The sequence below is a fragment of the Stegodyphus dumicola genome, chromosome X1 (assembly GCF_044657685.1).
Source record: "Stegodyphus dumicola isolate Sdum_Otavi_A_Nest chromosome X1, ASM4465768v1".
NCBI classification, from domain to species: domain Eukaryota; kingdom Metazoa; phylum Arthropoda; class Arachnida; order Araneae; family Eresidae; genus Stegodyphus; species Stegodyphus dumicola.
In genome coordinates, this window is record NC_140780.1 from 179,733,228 (window position 1) to 179,751,850 (window position 18,623).

Sequence of the window (18,623 nt, forward strand, 5' to 3'; positions counted from 1 at the left end):
TTCTTTGTTCGAGGCAGTATTATGATTAAAAATCTTTCACCTGATTCACAGTTCACAAGACACACGCTAAGCTCTCGCCGTAAACTACACAATGCAGCCGGATGCAGCCTAAACACACATCAGCGAGGAACCTGGGAGACAGACAATTGGGTGGAACTATTGATAAGTCGTTAACGGTTGGAGTTACTGATCTACGATTGGCTAATTCTTCAAAACTAGGAACGCACTCAACACGTGATATATGATAACACGAATATTCAGCCAATCATCGGATGAATTAGTTGGTTCCGTTTTGCGTACTGGTTCTTCCTGCTCTTGTTTCTGTAAAATCCGTAGTTTTTTCCATACTTTTCGTAGCTCGTAGTTTTTCATGAATTTCCGTAGAAACTAAGGAGAATCCGTAGTAGTTGGAGTCTATGGATGACTACGGACTTCAGCCAACTGTGCTGTGATTTGAGTGTGATGACAATAAGTTTAACAGTAATTTTTTTCTGTATTCAAAGCAAGATTTTGTTAATAATATTCATAACCTAAAAGATTATATTTAAAGCTATTTGAATTAAGAATAACTGATTTGCTATTTCGAGAAGCCTTAAGTATGAGATTTTAAATATATGGGACTACACTAAGCATTAAGCAAATGTGGGAAGTAGACGTAACTATAATAAATAATTAAATTAATATAATTCACAGTTAACTGAAGTACAATAAAACTTAGCAGAACATGTCTTGAGTCACTGTCTCATAATATACTGCCAATAGTCTAAAGTAGACAGCCACCAAATTTCAAGGTTTCCGGATATCACAAACAAAAAGCAAAATTTGCAAATTAATGGAATTTATGAAGAAATATGGAGAAGTAGTAATAAAAGAAGATGATACAAGAGAAGTAGTTTGTTATTATGACGACACCAGTGTTTCAATAATCAATCAATTAATGGACGGCAAAATCTGTAATATAGTTCTAAATCCAGAAAATATCAGTACCGACAGTGAAGAAAGCGACAAAGACATTGTTAATAAAAATACTTCGGTTAACAGTATAAGGTATTTCTCCCACTTTCCTAGCCTGCCTTCGTGGTGTAGTGGTTCTGCACGCTGGGCCGGTATTCCAGAGGTTCGTGATTCGATTCCCGGCGAAGGCGGTAGCTAATTTTTCATCTTGCCTGCTTCCAAAAAAATCCTAACATCTCTACAGTGGCACCCGAACTAAAAGGGTGTTAGATGAGGATTCTTCCCACCCAGGATTTCGCGATTGGATCTCCTAAAATCCTCAGTCGCCTTTTAAAAAGGGGAGTATATAAGGCAGTTCTCCCACTTTCCTAGCGTGCCTTCGTTGTATAGTGGTTCTGCACACTGAGTCGGTATTCCAGATTCCCGGAGAAGGCATCTGCTTATTTTTCATCTTGCCTGCTTCCAAAAAAATCCTAATGTCTCTACAACAGTTTAGTGGAAATTCTCGGCAAGGACTTGAATAAGATATTATATCTGGCAACAAAATAAAAGAGAAAGTACACAAGTTAGGACAAAATTAATAAGTGCATTAGCACAAAAAACTAAGCAACACTACCTACTTATATTGAAAGAAATGCTTAATAAAGCAAAGAAATAAATGTTGAGGACCCCCCCCCTTAAATTTTGATTTCTTTAAGGCCATAAATGCTTCACTACTTCATAAGAAAAGAATATCATTATTTCTATGTGTAATCTCACTAGATTTAAACTGATGATCTAAAATCCAGAAATACCAAATTCCCAACGAGTCAGATCTTGAACATTCTACTACTATGTTAAAAGAGAGCAAAAGATACAAAATTCAAAAGTATAGGTTTATCGTAAGTAAAATATTTGATGAGATTTGTGATCCATATTTACTATAAAAAAATTGACACAGGTGCAGAAAATGCTAGCTTCAAAAATGAAATAAATTCATTTTTCACTCAAAACATATCATAATAATATATTTTTATAAAAAAAATTATATTTTATAAAAATGTATAAGAAAAAAAAAATGCTGTTGTATTTGCCATGTTGAATCTTCTGAAGATCAATTTTTTTTTTTTTTTTTGTTTACAATCAAAATCTTAAATAAAGAAAGAGACTGTTTCAAAGAACAAAATCATTAACTTTTAATATATGCTTATCACCAGACCTTTAAGATGTTTCAGTGATGGGAGATTTATCCCACAAATTAAATGAGAGTGCAATTAATTAATAATTAATTTTCTACAATTTGTAACAGACTACACAGGATATACAAGGATAATTTTATGAGCTACATAGCATAAGGTAAAATTTCTATAGAAAAAGTATTTCATGTATTTTTACATTTTTCAAATTTGCTCATCAAGTAAATTCTGTAAAAGCCTGAGGATTTACAGTCACCTCCAGGGATGGGAGACAAATTGCCTCAAGGAGACCAGGGCTTGGTTTGGGTTTTACGATAATGTCAAACTACACCAGGACTATCTGCCGAAAGGGATGAATGCCTTTAGGGAGGACTTTCTAAGAGAACCTTGCTCATATTCACATTGAACATGGGGGAAACTACAAAACTGCCCATGCTGCTAGCCTGTTTGCCTAGTATGGAACCCAGGTCAAACTACCAGTTTTGAGTGGGTTTATCACTCAGCCACTGGTGGGGAGTTAAATATTTTCTTTAACTGTTACAGATGTACTATGCTATACAGAAAATTTAAAAATAAAAAATTATGCAGTAGAATAATTACCATATATTAAATTTTTGTTTAATTTTTCTTATCAAACAAAACAGTTTCCTTTACTGAATATGATGACCTAGTTAGCAAATTAAGTTTAACTAATAATTTTATTCATTTATTACAAAATACAAAGAAATAAACTCAAAACATTGCAAAAACTTATCTTACTCATTATTACAAACCTTGGAAAGAAATATACACAAGACACATGTCAGATAAAAAAAAAAATGGAGGTTGGGTTTGAAAAAATAAATAAAAAACACCAGCAAAATGATTCATTCAGAGAAATTTATACAATATATCATTCATAATGAATATAATTTGATTTACCTCAAAATAAAACCCAGAAGAATTATAACAGACTTAAAAGATGTAATTACGCTGTTCATCATATAAAGGATATTGACTAAAACGTAGCTGTTACTTACTGAAAAATGATAGAAAAACAAAACTTCAGAAAAACACTAAATAAATAAATATAATTAAAATAAATTACCATATTTGCACGTTGATTAACTCAACAAAATTTTTAAAATGATGGAAAAGTGAACTTCCAGTTTTGCAACAAAATTTTTGTCATGATTTCATGGAATTTACCAAGATTTTAATCAAGTCTTGTGGAACTGCATGCCACTTTTCTAAAAGTGTACTTTCTAGAAGGATCCAGAAAGGTTCGGCAACCTGCAATTTGGAGGTTTAAGGCATCTCTCATATTTGTTCAGTTGGGTTCTAGAGTGGACAGCACATTGGCCAACCCTTATGAGTGATAAACTGCTTTCAAATATAGTGACATCCAACATATTTAATGCAGATAAGCACAGTCATCATCTATTAGCAAAAAAACCTCCACACCAAAAGAAACCTAATTTGCATCACATGCGTTTCCAAAACTCCTTCCACATATATGTGATTAGTTAAAGAACTTCAATCAATGACACGGAGGTACGACATTTTTTTTTATGATTCCACTTCAAACCCCGAAATCGTGTTTTCTACAAACAATGGAAGGTAAACTACATACTTGTCACTATCTAATCAAAACACAACTAGATTCACAGTTCAGGTTATATAGAGACTCGTAAGCAAACAGTACACAAGTCTATAAAAGAAGATAATGACATGAGCTTAAATGGGCCTCTCTGAAAGGTGAAATGAATGAAACAGAAATCACTGGTTTTCTTGCATAAAGTTAAACCCTGTGAGTCTTTCAGGAAGCAGGAGAATGGCAGATTTGAGTTCTTGTGGCAGTCTGAAAGTGTAATCAATTAATGCTTGATTCACAGTTCTTTTGAGCTGATGATGACAAAAAAGGGCCTTCAAATATAACTGTAGTGTTTTTTAAGTGGTGAATCAATTAGACAGGCTGTCTACTAACTGATTTATTGCTTAAAAATTGGTTGCAGTATATTTTATGACACTTTGTGGGATATTCAGATCTTGGACAATCTCTCTTGCTTCTGCTCCCTCTCCTTGAGTCTACAAATTAACTGGCAATTTTGGCTTTCAATTAAATGATGCCTTTGAGTCATTTACTGAATACTGAGAATTCTTACACAACTTTAAACAATACAACACATCTAAATTCCAACAAGCATCCGTGCACAACAAGTTGTTAACTTCATAGTTTGTATTTTCATCGGCTAACCTGTGTGGAGATACAGAATTTTGCATTCAGTTGCAGTTAATTAACACAAATAATTATACCACTGGATACTGGTTGAACACTTAAATCAGTGAGTATAATTTTTCAGATCATCCTTTAAATCTGATAAACAGTACAATATAGCAATTTATTATAATGCACAACCATATGATAGCCAGAATTTAAATTATACATTTTTAAGAGCAATTACACATCTGAAGTGAAGGATAAATAACAGCTATTGATAAAATTGTATCAATTAAGAAGTAGATGAAATACTTCCTGTAAGAAAAGGGTAAAAATAACTCTTCATTCATCTTTTTTAAAACTTCTTTAGGAGGGAAAATTTTTGTTCATTGGTTACTGTTTCAACCATGAGCTTGTACCTGAAGGGATTGATTTGTACTCTTTTTACATTTGTACTTTTTCATTTTTGGAAAAGTTCTTTTTTCCCCTAACATTTTAGCATTTTCTGGTGAGTGAGATCCCTATTAATTCTTTCACCACTAAAATGCTTGAGATGGCCATTCATTCAAATGACCAACAGCCAGCCAAATGGCTGAGATCACAATGCTCTAATTTATTCCGAAAGTACACAATGGCCTTAACAGCAGTTTTCCCAAGTGCATTTTATTAGCTCATCTTAGTTGTAGAGTATTGCTGTAACAGGATTCTTTTGTGTTTCATTATCTTTAGGCTAAAGATGACTTAGTGGAGACTTAGGGGCTAATGGAAGCTCCTTTGATGGGTTAGGTTGGGTTATTCAATTATGGCAAAGCACACGAGGGCTATCTGCCTAAAGGGGGGATGCCTTCGTGGAGGACTTTCTAAGGGAAACTGGCTCGTATACACCTTACACATGGGAAAAACCATGAAAACACCCATGCAGCCAGCCAGTTCGTGGGATTCAAACCTCGGACCGAACTACCAGTGTTAAGCTACCACCGCTTGGCCGCTGGTAGGCCCGCTCCTTTGATGGGAACTAGAAACAATATCATATGAAACCTTGACACCTCTTTGCTTGCTAATGAACTGAGGTGGAAAAAATTGTTGTGAATCTCAAATGGAATTTTAGGCAGTTAGATATTTTATACCAACAGGCTAGCATAAGCTTTGACCTTGCAAGAGTTAAATAAATAAAATTTTCTGAAAGGATTATATGCATTTAGAGGGGAGGAAAAGATCAGGGAAAAAAAAAGAAATATTTTGTAAAGTAGTAGGATGTGCAAATGATTAGCAATGCAGTGCATGTGCACTTAACAAGCAACATTAATGCCACCAAGACCAGAGTTGAAATGAGACCCTATTATTCACACAGGAATTGAATTTGATCATTTAAACATGCCATCAGAATTTCATCATGTAAGAATTATAGCATATCATAACAGTGAATCTTACAAAGAACTACTTTGAAATTACATTAGAAAACTGGCTATAATCACATGAATATGGCATGTATAAGTCCATAACAGATGAACTGAGAAATATCTAGAATCACAACAAACCCAGTATACCAATGCCCAAGAACTGTGCACAGAGCCCATACATAGACACATCATGTATCCTAGTTCAAAACAATAACAAGTATTATTCATACAGTGTTACATTCCTGACAGTACTTCTCTTTATCTTTAACCATTCCGCACCGACATCCAAGGCTACAAGAGTGAAATGAACAAAGCACAGGACTTGTAAATGATCTTCCATTGCCTGAATCCCATTTTGCATACAGCTTCATGACTGCCATGTCTTTGAGATACTGTACGGATTAAATGTTGCAATCTGAATACTGCATACCAATACTGACGTAGCACTTGGAATTACAATACAGAATGCCATAAGAAATGTGACTCATCTAACACACAGGCTATAATAGAGGTTGTAGCCTGTGGTTATCCCACATTTTCAAGGTGTAGGTAGAGCCGTCTACCAATAGAACAATGCACAACCACATGTTCCATTCAGTGCCCAACATCTAATTTATAGACAGCCTGTTCCATTTCCACCACAGCTGGTGCATTCACCAGATGTTTGGTTGACTGAAACAGCCTGGTCCCTAGCTGCACAGAAATTAGCAAGATAATGCCTACCACCAACTATAACAGAAGGAATTAATGTCATAATGATGATGTTTATTCAAATCTAGTCCTTCCTAAAATTTTCAGAACTTAAACATTTCAATTCAGTGTGACAATTTTCCTCTATCAATGGCACTACACAGATATTCACACTACTTTGCCTAGTAAACTTACCAGGTGTACAAGTACAAAATGCAGATTTCAGACAACAAATGGTGCACCAATGCAGTTGTGCTATAAAGATTTGACACTGCACCATTTTGTTGTGTCATTACCAGATATGCACGAGCGACAAATTGGAAAAGCATATGCATAGTATTGTGATGTTCTGTTATGTGCATAGTAATGTGATGTTCTGTTCAATATGTTGAAATGTATATCGAACAAAGAGCATTTGCAGACAGCTAATTTTTTGCTTTCATTTGAAAAACAAAACTGCTGCTGAATCATACCAATTACTTCAAGAAGTTTATGGTGAACATGATCCATCGCAAAACACATGTGGAATGACGGTTTTGACATTTCAAAAGTGGCGACTTCGATGTTGCATACAAGAAACATAGAAAACTGGCAAAGAAAAATACAAAGATTGTGGAATTGCAGCATAGTTGGATGAAGATGATTTGCAAGCACAAAAACAACTTGAAGAGCAAATGGCCATTTAGTCAACAAGCTGTTTCGAATCAGCTGCAAGAAATGGGAAAGGTGCAGAAGACTGGTAGATTGGTAACACATCAGTTGAACGACAGGCAAATGGAAAAGTGCAAATCACATGTGACATTTTCTCGCTTGATATGAAAGGAAAGTGTTTATGCATCATATAGTTACAGGGGCTGAAAAGTTGACTCATTTTGAGAATCCTAATGGGAATTAGGATTTCATGGGTAAACACAGGCACAGAATTTCATGGTAAAGCACAGAATTTCATGGGTAAACACAGGCACACTATCAACATCAACTGCCAGACCGAATCGCTCTGAAAGAAAGACAATATTCTGTGTTTGGTGGGATTAGTGGGAGTGGTCTACTAGGAGCTGTTAAAATCTGGAGGAACAGTTAATACTAAACATTACCAACAACAATTGACCAACATGAACCATTGGCTGTTTGAAGAAAGGCCAGAATACTAAAAGAGGCAGCACAAAGTCCTTTTTCTTCAAGACACAATGCTCCATCTCATATGGCAAAACTGGTTCGAGACACGTTGGAAGCACTCAGCTGGGAAGTTCTACCCCATGCAGCTTACACACCAGACTTGGGTCCTTCCGATTATAACTTGTTTACATCGACGGGTTTCGTACTTGCTGAGCAGCACTTTGGTTTGTATGAAGACGTGAACAAAAGGCTCAATGAGTGGTTTGCAGCAAAAGGGGGAAGATTTTTTATTGGTGTGCTATTCACAAATTGCCCGAAAGATGGAAAAAAAATGTTTAACAAATGTTGGAGCATATTTTGAATAAAGCACTTTTTATCATTCTTCTAAATTTAACATTTTTTCTTCAGGGAAAACAAAATCCACATTTCTTACTTGTACACCTGGTTTTATAAAAATGATGATCGCTCCTCCTATTCCTCCACCCCCTGACAATCACCTTTGCAATACTACAACAGTTGCTGATTCAGGAAGGTCCAAAAATCAGTTTTCTGTTAAAGGAAGTCACCTGACTATTAATGAAAAACTTTTAACATAAGAGTGAATTTTATGATTCAGGTAACACTGAAACTGTCACAATAAAACTAATCATTTTTCCAAATTTTTGAGTAAAAATGATTGATGGTTTCTTACATTAGAATACCAACAATTAAAAAAAATACTTAATTTAAAAAATAAATAAAAATAGTACCAAGATTCTAGTTGTAGAAAATCAAATCATTTTGCAGATTCACAGGTTCTGAGGATCTTAATGTTTCAGCCTTAGAAAAAGTAAAATGTTACCGATAATTCAATTCCCATCTAAAGAATTAAATATTTATTATGCTAAAGCTTGATCTTTATATGACTAAAGCTTGATCTCAGTATACTGATCCTTGTTTTAATTGCACCCAAAATCCTAAACTATTATTTTTATGTAGAATAATTAAAATGCTAACTCTTTTATTTTAAAGTATTATTAATTTCCATGAAGAGCATGTATATGAGCCAGTTTCTTTTAGAAATTCATTTACAAATGAATCAATTCCCAGCAGCAGACAATTCTTGTTTGCTTTGCAAATTAAAAATAATGAAAAATGACTGGATTTATTCCTAAAATTTGTGCTTTAGTCTTTCCTCACATGAAGTTTCTGCGATGTCGTACTTGCAAAAATCACTACACTTCCTTCTTTTGATTTCAGTACAATTCTACTAAAACTATTCACTAATTATAAATGGAAGGAGGAAGGAAGGAAACTAGGAAAAAATGCCAGGCTACCTGCCTGAAAAAAGAATGTTGAGCTGCATCATAAAATAATTTCAAATTTGTATATCACATAAACAACATTTTGTGTAATTACGCATTAATTACACAAAAATGTGAAATTCTTATTAATTTACCTCAAATGTTTCTTTTTGTGTTTGTTTTGTGTCCTCAAATATTTTTTTTTTTTTCTTTTTCTCGAGTGTTTCATTACCTTTAAAATGATATAAACAAGAAATTGCAACTCTTAAAATCCAGTTGTGTTTCTCAAAATTTTCTGAATACTAACATGCAGCTTCTTCCGTTTTGAAGTTTAGCAACCCTTGTACTATGTAAACAACCATGAATCCAGCCTGTCCCTACCACCATGCAGACAGTTCATGATTTTGAAGAAAAGAGTATTTCATGGCTGTATTTAGACAACTATTTATTTCTCATGAGGTGATTTATATTTGCAATATATAAGGGAAAAAATCAAGAAAATTCCTCAATAATCAGCCCTTTTTTTTTTTTTGTTGTTGTTCAAAGGCAGTGTTGTTCTCATCAATGTGTTCCTGCTGCTGAATTATTTATTAGCACACATAAGTTCAGCAGCAGAATTATAAATACTAATTTATTTTTCCTTTTACAAAAGCTACATCATACCAAGAGAGAGAGAGAGATTTCAGAAGCCACCTCAAACATATTTCAATCAATATGTGAATTGAAGTTTAACTCTTTTACCTTATTCCCAGACTGCTTGATTTTACTTAAATAATCCCAGACTTGATCAGGAATAATTCGTCCACATACTTGAATTGTGTCAGGAATATCCTAGGTAAATTGAAACAGTATTTAAATTATTCCAAGAAAATAATATAAAAATTATAAAGTGTAAAAATTTTAGCTTTTAAAATAAGAAATGCTATCAAGTATTTTATTTCAACTAAAAGATAATATGAGCGAAGATAATACTTTGAAAAATTATAAAATAAGTTTAATGTACTTACTGAAAAAGTTTATTTTTCAAGTAAATAAATAATATCTAGCTGATAATTCCAAGTTCCTTCATTCAGTTTCATACATTCTATATCACAGCAAAATGATACTTACCTTTTCAAAAATTAAAATTTGCTTTAAAAGTCATTTAAAAACAACTTTTCTAAATCTACATAGGTCTAGATCTTTTCTAGATCTAATTATAGGCTTTAAGATATATATGTTTTTTCGGGGGGGGGGTGCCTGCTCCTCTGAAAAGCACATACTACAAAACATTTTAAAAACAAGACAAAAATGCTTTGCAATTAATTAAGCTTGAGAATAAAAGTAGCAATTCAAATGATAAATGTAGAAAATACATATAATTTTAGGTTTATAAGGCTGTATAATGATTATACTGCTGTATATGTTTACAGAATCACAGACAACCTAAGCGATTAAAACCAATGAGTTTGAAAAATGAAAAATTATGACTGCATGGCAAGAGTAATAACTAACAGATATTGTTGTGTTCTACAGGTTCGCGGATTTGGAGTGATTCAAGGCAACACTTTATGAAGAATAAAAACACAGGACAGCTCCAAAAACACATTTACAGTCATAGAAAAACTACAACACCCTGAAACAATCAGCAACACAGCCTTCAGGCTAGAATGATCAAGACAGCTTCATGGCAAAGTACTAGAGTACAACTCCCAACTCGATTTGGTTGTCTTCAGAATTGAACACACTCTCGAGACTTCACCCTACAACTCGCAATGCACTCGACGATAGACTCCATAGCCTCAACACACTAACTCATGATACACTCAATGGTAGACTCAACCATACATACTCTCAATGCACCAACTCGTGATACACTGATGAGACACCTCAAGACTATACTATAAGACACATTCTACTCCGTGGACCAGCAGGATTTATATACCTTTCGGCTTGCCTTCGAGAACATTCTGACCCAAACCAGTAACAATTTGTTACAGAAGTTGTTTGCTTTCTCCATCCATCTATGGCATATCGCCAATCCTGTCACCAAATTGGCAATTTCATGCCAAACCTGGCAACCCTAAACCTGCTTTGCGAAGAACCTAACTTACAAGTAATGGACATTTCGTAACACTGCACCCTACCAAGGACCACAAGTCCCGGGCAATACAATCATTGGTCAGAAGCCAAATTCGATACAAAGAAAATGTAATAAAACAAACAAACAACAACTAAAGAAACAAATATTTACACTATGTACATGTTATATACACAAATTAACCACATAACAATTTTAAATTATACAAATTAAAGTTCAGAATGAAATTCAGTCTCAAGCTTTTCATCAAGTTACACTCAGGTTAAATACTTTTTCACTGCATTTCTTAGATGTATTTCTGATTTGCATATCACAGTCTGAATACTCAGTCCTTTCAGACTTTTCATCCACAGGATGATCTGAAACAGTTTGCTCACCATTCTGCTGTTTATTCACATCATGTGTACAGTTCACCTCAGTACTTTTAGCAGTTGGTACATGCTTATTTACCTCTATTTCCTGAAAGCCAGTTCCGATGCTTGCATCAGAGTTATGAATAGAATCCGATCCTTTACATACAGAAGTATCCTGGTTTAGAATTACGTTTGTGCCTGTACAAATTGTTTCATGAGATACATACTTAGTTTAAGAAGTGGTTGTATCTTATTGCAATACTGGAACACTCTGCTTAAACTGTACATCAGCTTCTTCCATCTCTGCATCACATGAATTTTCAGATGGTGCAATACAACTGCGACTTAGTAACTTCAATGTCAGTTTCTACGAACTTAACAGTCACATTTTCACTTTCTTCCAGTTCTACGTCAGGCACTTGGGAATCAAAAGCTTTTTTCCTGTCTTTTATTTCTTCATGCTTTCGTTCTTTTTCTTTAATCCTGTTAGATGTTTCCATCCATCATTTCTTGATCTTTCTCAGACGTTTCACTAGCTACTTTCTTCAACCTTTGATTCTTCAGCCACTTCTGTCATTTCCACATCTTCTTATGGCTCCAGTTTCTTCTACTCATCCGTTGGAATTGCTCTTACAGCTTTTCTTAGCCAGCTTTTATTTCTTCTTGGCACGATTTTGTTTAGATCACTAACTCTCGTAGTCCAACTTTCATCTCTTCATATCCAGCTTTAATTGCAGCCCTCAACTCTTCATTTCTGGCTTTTAGCTCAGCCTTGATCTTTTCCAGTCCAGCTTTTACAGCTGCCAAGAAATTTGTAAACATTTCCTCCGCCAAGGCCTTTTTCCTGCAGACGGGTCACTGGCACCAATGGTATTCACTCTCAAAACCCACTACTGACACCAGTTGTTGAGTTCAGCAGGTTCATGGATTTGGATTGATAGACAAAAACACTTGATAAAAAATCAAAACGCAATTTATTAGTCAATATTACTCAGGACTGCTCCAAAAACACGTTTGCAGTCATGTAAAAACTACGACACACATGCCAAAACAATCAGCAAAACAGCCTTCAGGCTATCGGGCTGAAATGGTGAAGACAGCTTTATGGCATAGCACTACAGTACAGGTCCCGACTCAGTTCCGTCGTTCTCGGAACTCAATATACTCACGAGACTCTCCACCCTACAACTCGCGATGCACTTGACAATACAATTGATAGCCTCAATGATGCACTAACTTGCGATACACTGATGATGCACTCGATAACCTAACATGCATACTCTCAATGCACCAACTCGCGATACACTGATGAGACACCTCAACTTTAGACTACGAGACACACTCTACTCCACATACCAGCAGGGTTTATATAGCTTTCAGCCTGCCTTCGAGGACATTCTGGGCTTAACTGGTAAGAAATCATTTCAGAAAGTTCTCCATCTGTCTATGACCTATCGCCAAGCCTGCCATCAAATGGGAAATTTCACGCCAAACCTGGCAACTTTAAACCTGCTTTGTGGGAGAAGCTATTTTACCACATGGTGGGCATTTCGTAACAATATCTTAAGTTTCAAATCCAATTTCAAAATTTTTTTAAGTGGAAGTCCATGGTGAAAAGAAATCTAGTTTCCACAGAAATAGTTTGTACTTCAGAAAAGAAGCAAAGGAAAAAAATTAAGTAGAAGAAAATACACTAGGATCACTTCACTAGAGATAACTTATAACTCGTACTCAAAACTACAATGCTAAGGTTTGCCAAAAGAATGGAAAGATTTTTGCATATAAAATGAGCATTACCACATTGTATACTAAAACGTACCAGTGGAAGAGACTAAACACCGCAACATGTCACATATGACGAGGAAATTAAACACAGAAAAGAAGTAGGATGCAAGTACTGAATGGACTTTCTAAACCTGACTTCAGCCTCAGTAAAACGCCTTTGCATTCCTTGTCCTTTGTTGTTTATGTAGAACATACCTGTATACCATAAAATTGAAAAACCAGAGCCTATTTATGTCACATGATTTCAAAAGAATTCCAAACTCACAAATTTAACTTAAAAACTTAATAAGACATCATTCCGGTTTTTAAACTACTTACATAAAGGTCTAGCATAAAATAAACTGATATTTATTAATCTAATTGTTAACTTCATTTTTTGAGGCGGCCAGATTTCAATTGACTTTTTAATTTTATTAAAATTTTATACGGTAGAAAGGCCAAGTAAAAAAGAACTTTTATTTATCAAAGAGGTTTTAAACAAAATTTAAAAAAATCAGTTATTAGCAAGTATATAATTTTTTTAAATGCACATAGTAGTTTTAACGATGCAGTTCAGCAGTGAGCTTGTACTTAAAAATCAAGGCACGAAAACATGTCTTGAAAGTCATTTATCTGATACAACACAAAAATAAACACACAGAAGTTAAGGACAGAATACAGGCATCCTTAAAAAGTATATCGAATTTGAGTTGCCACACAGTAGATACAAATCATAACAGTAGCATACTAATTAAACATTTAAAGAAAAAATAATATTTCTGTCAATATGTTTAATTTTGACAGGCAGTGTATATATAAACTGTACCCAACCGGATTAAATTATTTAACATAGTTTTGAAAACTAATAGTGGCCAATACATTTTGATCATGTCAGACTCAAAATCACCCAAAATTAAAATGCTGTTAGAAACAAAATTTTCTACAACATTCTGCTAATTTTGCAGTCTTAGCAACTGCAGATTCCTATGTACTCAGATAGGTGAATAACTTTCTATAGGATTGAACATCAAAGATGGGAGGTGGGGAATTAAAGTGAGACCTAAATTCCCGCATAGCAAAATTTCTATTACTTATAAACTGCTGGCAGGCAAATTTTTACCATGAAATCAGGGTATGTAATCTTTTACTTAAATAATACCATATTTACTTACATACTTTTCCCCTTAGCATTTTCAGCACAAGTTTCTGAAACTTTTTAAATACTCAAATAATTACCCCTCTTAAGGCATTCAGAAATTGATGTTCTCTAAATTTTAAAATGGATTTGTTGAAGTACTGACTGTTTTTATCTTACTAATTGAATTTCTTGTGAATTTTGGATGCATGGACTCTAACTGATAGAGCAATAGAAAACAGCTTTACAAAAAATGGGAATATTTATTGCCTTTGACAGATCTGAAGATCACTGCATTGGGAAAAAATGCTGAACTGTGATGATACTGATGATTTGCAAGCTGTATCAAATGGCACAGACAATAGTTCCAGTAGCACTAAATGATTTGAGCCTTCGGGAGTACCAGCGAGTCAAGATACAGTGTAAGAAGAAATTAAGATATTTTATTACCTATTATAATGTTGCTATGTATTCTTATTACATCATAAGTTTCTTTTAAATAAATACACTCTTTTGCAAAAAACTCGAAGCACCATGAAGGAAGTGGTTGTGTTTGATGAAATTGAATATGTGTATACCTCATACACAGATAATAAAATGATAAAAAAAATCAAGGTCATAGTACCTGTTCACGGCTCACAATCACCCACTGAGTGTTCAAATCAGTAGTTGGTCGAACCGCCCCTTGCAGCAACGCATGTTTGAATTCGTAGAGACAAGGAGTGGTAGAGGTTCCTAATGTCATCCTGTGACACAATCTGCCAGGCTTTCATCACTTGTTGTTCCAAATCTGTGATATTTTGTAGTGCCCGAATCTGGCAGCCTATCATGTCCCAAACATGCTTGATTGGTGAAAGGTCTGGTGACCTTGCTGGCCAAGGAAGAGTATCAACCGCATGGAGACAGTCCAAAGATATGCAAGTGATATGTGGCCTGGCATTATCTTGTTGGAAAAAGGCCTCAGGATGACGTTCCATGATTGGGTAATGCAACTGGCCGCAGAATAGTATCAACATATCGTTGAGCTGTTAAAGATGTATGGATGATGACTAAAGATGACCTGCTGTCATAAGAAATAGCATCCCACACCATCACACCAAGGGTTATGACTGTATGCCTTTGTAAAACAAAGGCTGATTGGGACCACTGGCCCCGTCCTCTCCAAACACGAACATGGTGGTCATCTGCATCAAGAATTAAGCGGGATTCATTGCTGAAAACTATACGATGCCAGTCTGATGGCAGCCATGATGATCGGCTGCGACACCACTCTAGACGACTCCACCAATGTTGCGGACTACTCAAAGGCAAACATTTCAAGGGTCTCTGTTAGCGTAATCTCGCCTCAGGCAAGCGTTGTGAGATGGTGGGTGGTACCACAGGAGGTATAGATGCAGCTGTAGTGCGCTGAATAGTCGAGAATGATAATACTGGGGTGGTTCGGGCCTGGGGAACAATCATCCCATCTTGCCTCACATTTGTGCTCTTTGGCCTTCCAGAGCCTTCATTTCATCAGCAATTCCATTGTAGCAACCATTGCTGCCAACATCTTTGCACAGCAGTGTCTGTATGCTGCAAGTGCTCAGTATGACCACCCAGCTTCACGCAACCCAACAATGCAACCATGTTCAAAGTTGTTTAGTTGCCTGTAAGGTCTTCAATATCGTCGTAATGGCATCTTTAGTTGCTTCTTTGCAGAATTACACACTAGAAATGCGCACTATGATAGCAATTCTTGTTCATTTGCTTTGAAACTTTGATCATTTGCATATTCGATCAAGATGTTTTTGCGTACCAAATTGCGTTGCGATCTCAAAAGTCTTTCTTGGTGTTTCGATTTTTTTGCAAAAGAGTATAATATTGTGATATTTACTCGTAATTTATACACAAATACATTGCACTAGCTGTGTTTTTACCGTAACCGTATTCTTTGGAAATTATTCACACAATTCTTGCCTCAATTTTCTTAATCCTATAATTAGTAAAAAAGAGGTAAAATATGCAAGTAAAAACAACAATTAATTTCTGTAATTGGCAAAATATAACGGAATGACTCGAAACAATAAAATTACAACATGAAAATATATCAGTTTTACACTAGCATATCTCAAACATACCAGCTTTACACTAGCAGTCACCCACATAGAAGTTGGCATCTCAATTCTAAAAATGCTTGCAGACTACTACACATGAAGGCATGTTGTCACAAATTATCACAATAATTTACCTTTCTTCTCTTTCTGATTTTTCATGCACAACTTAACTGTTGTATCTGCTAATCAGTACTTTAAATTTGCTTATGTTTCTATGTTGCTAATGATGCTGCTGATTCCTCAGAAGTATTCAAAATAATGCATAGATGAAAGAGCCTTTATATAATTGCTAACAAGAAAGATATTAGGAAATATCCTTGAAGCAAAACATCCATTAAAAAGGAAAAAGATGCATTTGACATTAAAAAAAAAAAAAAAAAAAAAAAAAAAAAAAAAAAAAAAAAAAACGCATTACAAAGTAAATGCTTCTACTTCATAAAATTCCTCTACATAGACATAAATGCTTCTAAAAAAAATAATAAATAAATAAAAATAAATATTGAACTACATTTCCTAGTTTTTGCTGTAAAAATTATGCTTTCTTGTTTCACTAGTGCCCAGAAAAAAGGATAACTCTGAAATTACACAGTAGATATCTTGGTGTTGAAAAATATAATTTGCTTTGTAATGTTTACAAGAAAATCCATTTCTGGACTTAGGAAAAACATTCTCTACAGTTCCACTCATATTTGCAGACACAAATATCACACATGCACAAAAAGGCAAAAATAATATTTGCCATCATAATATAAATATCCTTCTTCCAAATAATCAAGAAAATAAGCATTTTTCTGGCAGCAGTTCTAAAAAAATAAGATTTTAATTTTGTTATGCTGGTACAAAGAAAAAAAAAACCAACCTTTTTCACACAAGAACTGTGACCCCAAAAAAAATTATTTCAAAAGTTTTTTAGGATAGGAATAATTTTTTAAAAGTGAAGCTTACTACATGAAGATGATCAGTTTGCCCTGATACTTTATAAGCACTTGTAACAAATTTTGCAACATCCTGCATGGAAATAAATCCTTTCCAAACTGAGGTAGCAGGCTTGGATGGAATCTCCTTTGAGCTAGATTTAGGATTCATTTCAGGTGATCTATTTTAAAATGTGTAAAATTAATATATAATTATAATGTGAAACACTTTTGCCAAATGTGACCATCTACACACATATAAAATAAAAAATGTAAAATGAATATATAAATATACTATAAAATACTTTTGTGAAATGCAATTAGTAGGAGACTGGCTATCCTGCAGACACATATAAAATAAATTTAAAATATATTGCACAATGTGTCCCAGAATGAAATCATCAAAGGCCAGGAGTGCATTCTACACACACACACACAAAAAAAAAAGCCTATCAGCATATAGCAGGCAACACATAGTTTATGAGTTACAAGATGGCACAAATCCATGACAAGATGGCAACACTAGAATTCTGCTGCAAGTGGAAAAGATAAACATAAATCAATGAAGTAATGAAGCAGCAGATGCTGGACAAGATCCCAGGCTATCATAATTTAAAAGACAGTGAAAGTTTCCTCAGTGGGTATTAACATTCTTGTGACAGGCATGTAACATAAGCATAGGCCACAGACATTAATTATCTTACAAGCCGGGTGTATCATATTATGAATCGCTATTTAAATTGACTCTGAGGATGGGTGTACCACATATGAATTTTTAGATAGGAACATTTAATCAATATTTTTTTGGCCAATAAGTATAGCCCTATGTCCGTTATAGTAGAATTCTGTTGCAAATTTTTCATTTTTGTACTTTGTTTCAGAAGAGTATTGCAAATAAACAGAGCTGTCTATTAATATCATCAGCTGGTATAATAACATACATGTGCTCATCATGCTTCCAAATATTTTTTGTTTTTGCCGATAAGGGGCAGGCGCAGCACCATAGCCAGTTCAGTTGCAGAAGATGACAGAATTTAGGGGTGACAAAACTTTTAAAATCAGGAAGGAGCCAGGTGGCAAAATTTAGAACTCACAGGTTTGAACTCAACAGCAAAATGCCCAGTGCCAGTCTTGATATTGGTTAGATATTCTAGTTATAGAGATTTTATTCAGTCCTCTTTGAGACCAATATTTTGTGTATTGTTTAGAGAAATATTTTTAGACTTCAAATGGGTATTTAACTGAAAAAGAGTATACACATATGATAATGATAAATAAGTCCTTTTCTGACACTCAAGGAGCACACTGACATAGGAGAATGCAATCATAACTCATCATCCATCATCCCAAAAATCTGCAAAGTGTGACAAAAACTGTTTTTTGGATTGGATGATATTGTGCTCATGAATGCCAATGTTCTTTATGACTATATGGACTAAAGACACTCTTCTTGAAATTTAAAATAA

At 34.5% G+C, this 18,623-nt stretch overlaps 1 protein-coding gene across 1 annotated transcript in view; it reads right to left on the reverse strand.

Moving 5' to 3' along the window:
• Positions 1 to 18,623, reverse strand: part of pps (protein partner of snf) — a 176,053-nt gene that overhangs the window by 12,358 nt on the left and 145,072 nt on the right. Inside the window, exons 17-18 of the mRNA XM_085807651.1 lie at positions 17,189 to 17,339; positions 9,560 to 9,649 (exon numbers count right to left, since the gene is read on the reverse strand). Of these exons, the coding sequence (XP_085663777.1) occupies positions 9,560 to 9,649; positions 17,189 to 17,339 (241 nt within the window). The remainder of the gene's footprint in view (positions 1 to 9,559; positions 9,650 to 17,188; positions 17,340 to 18,623) is intronic.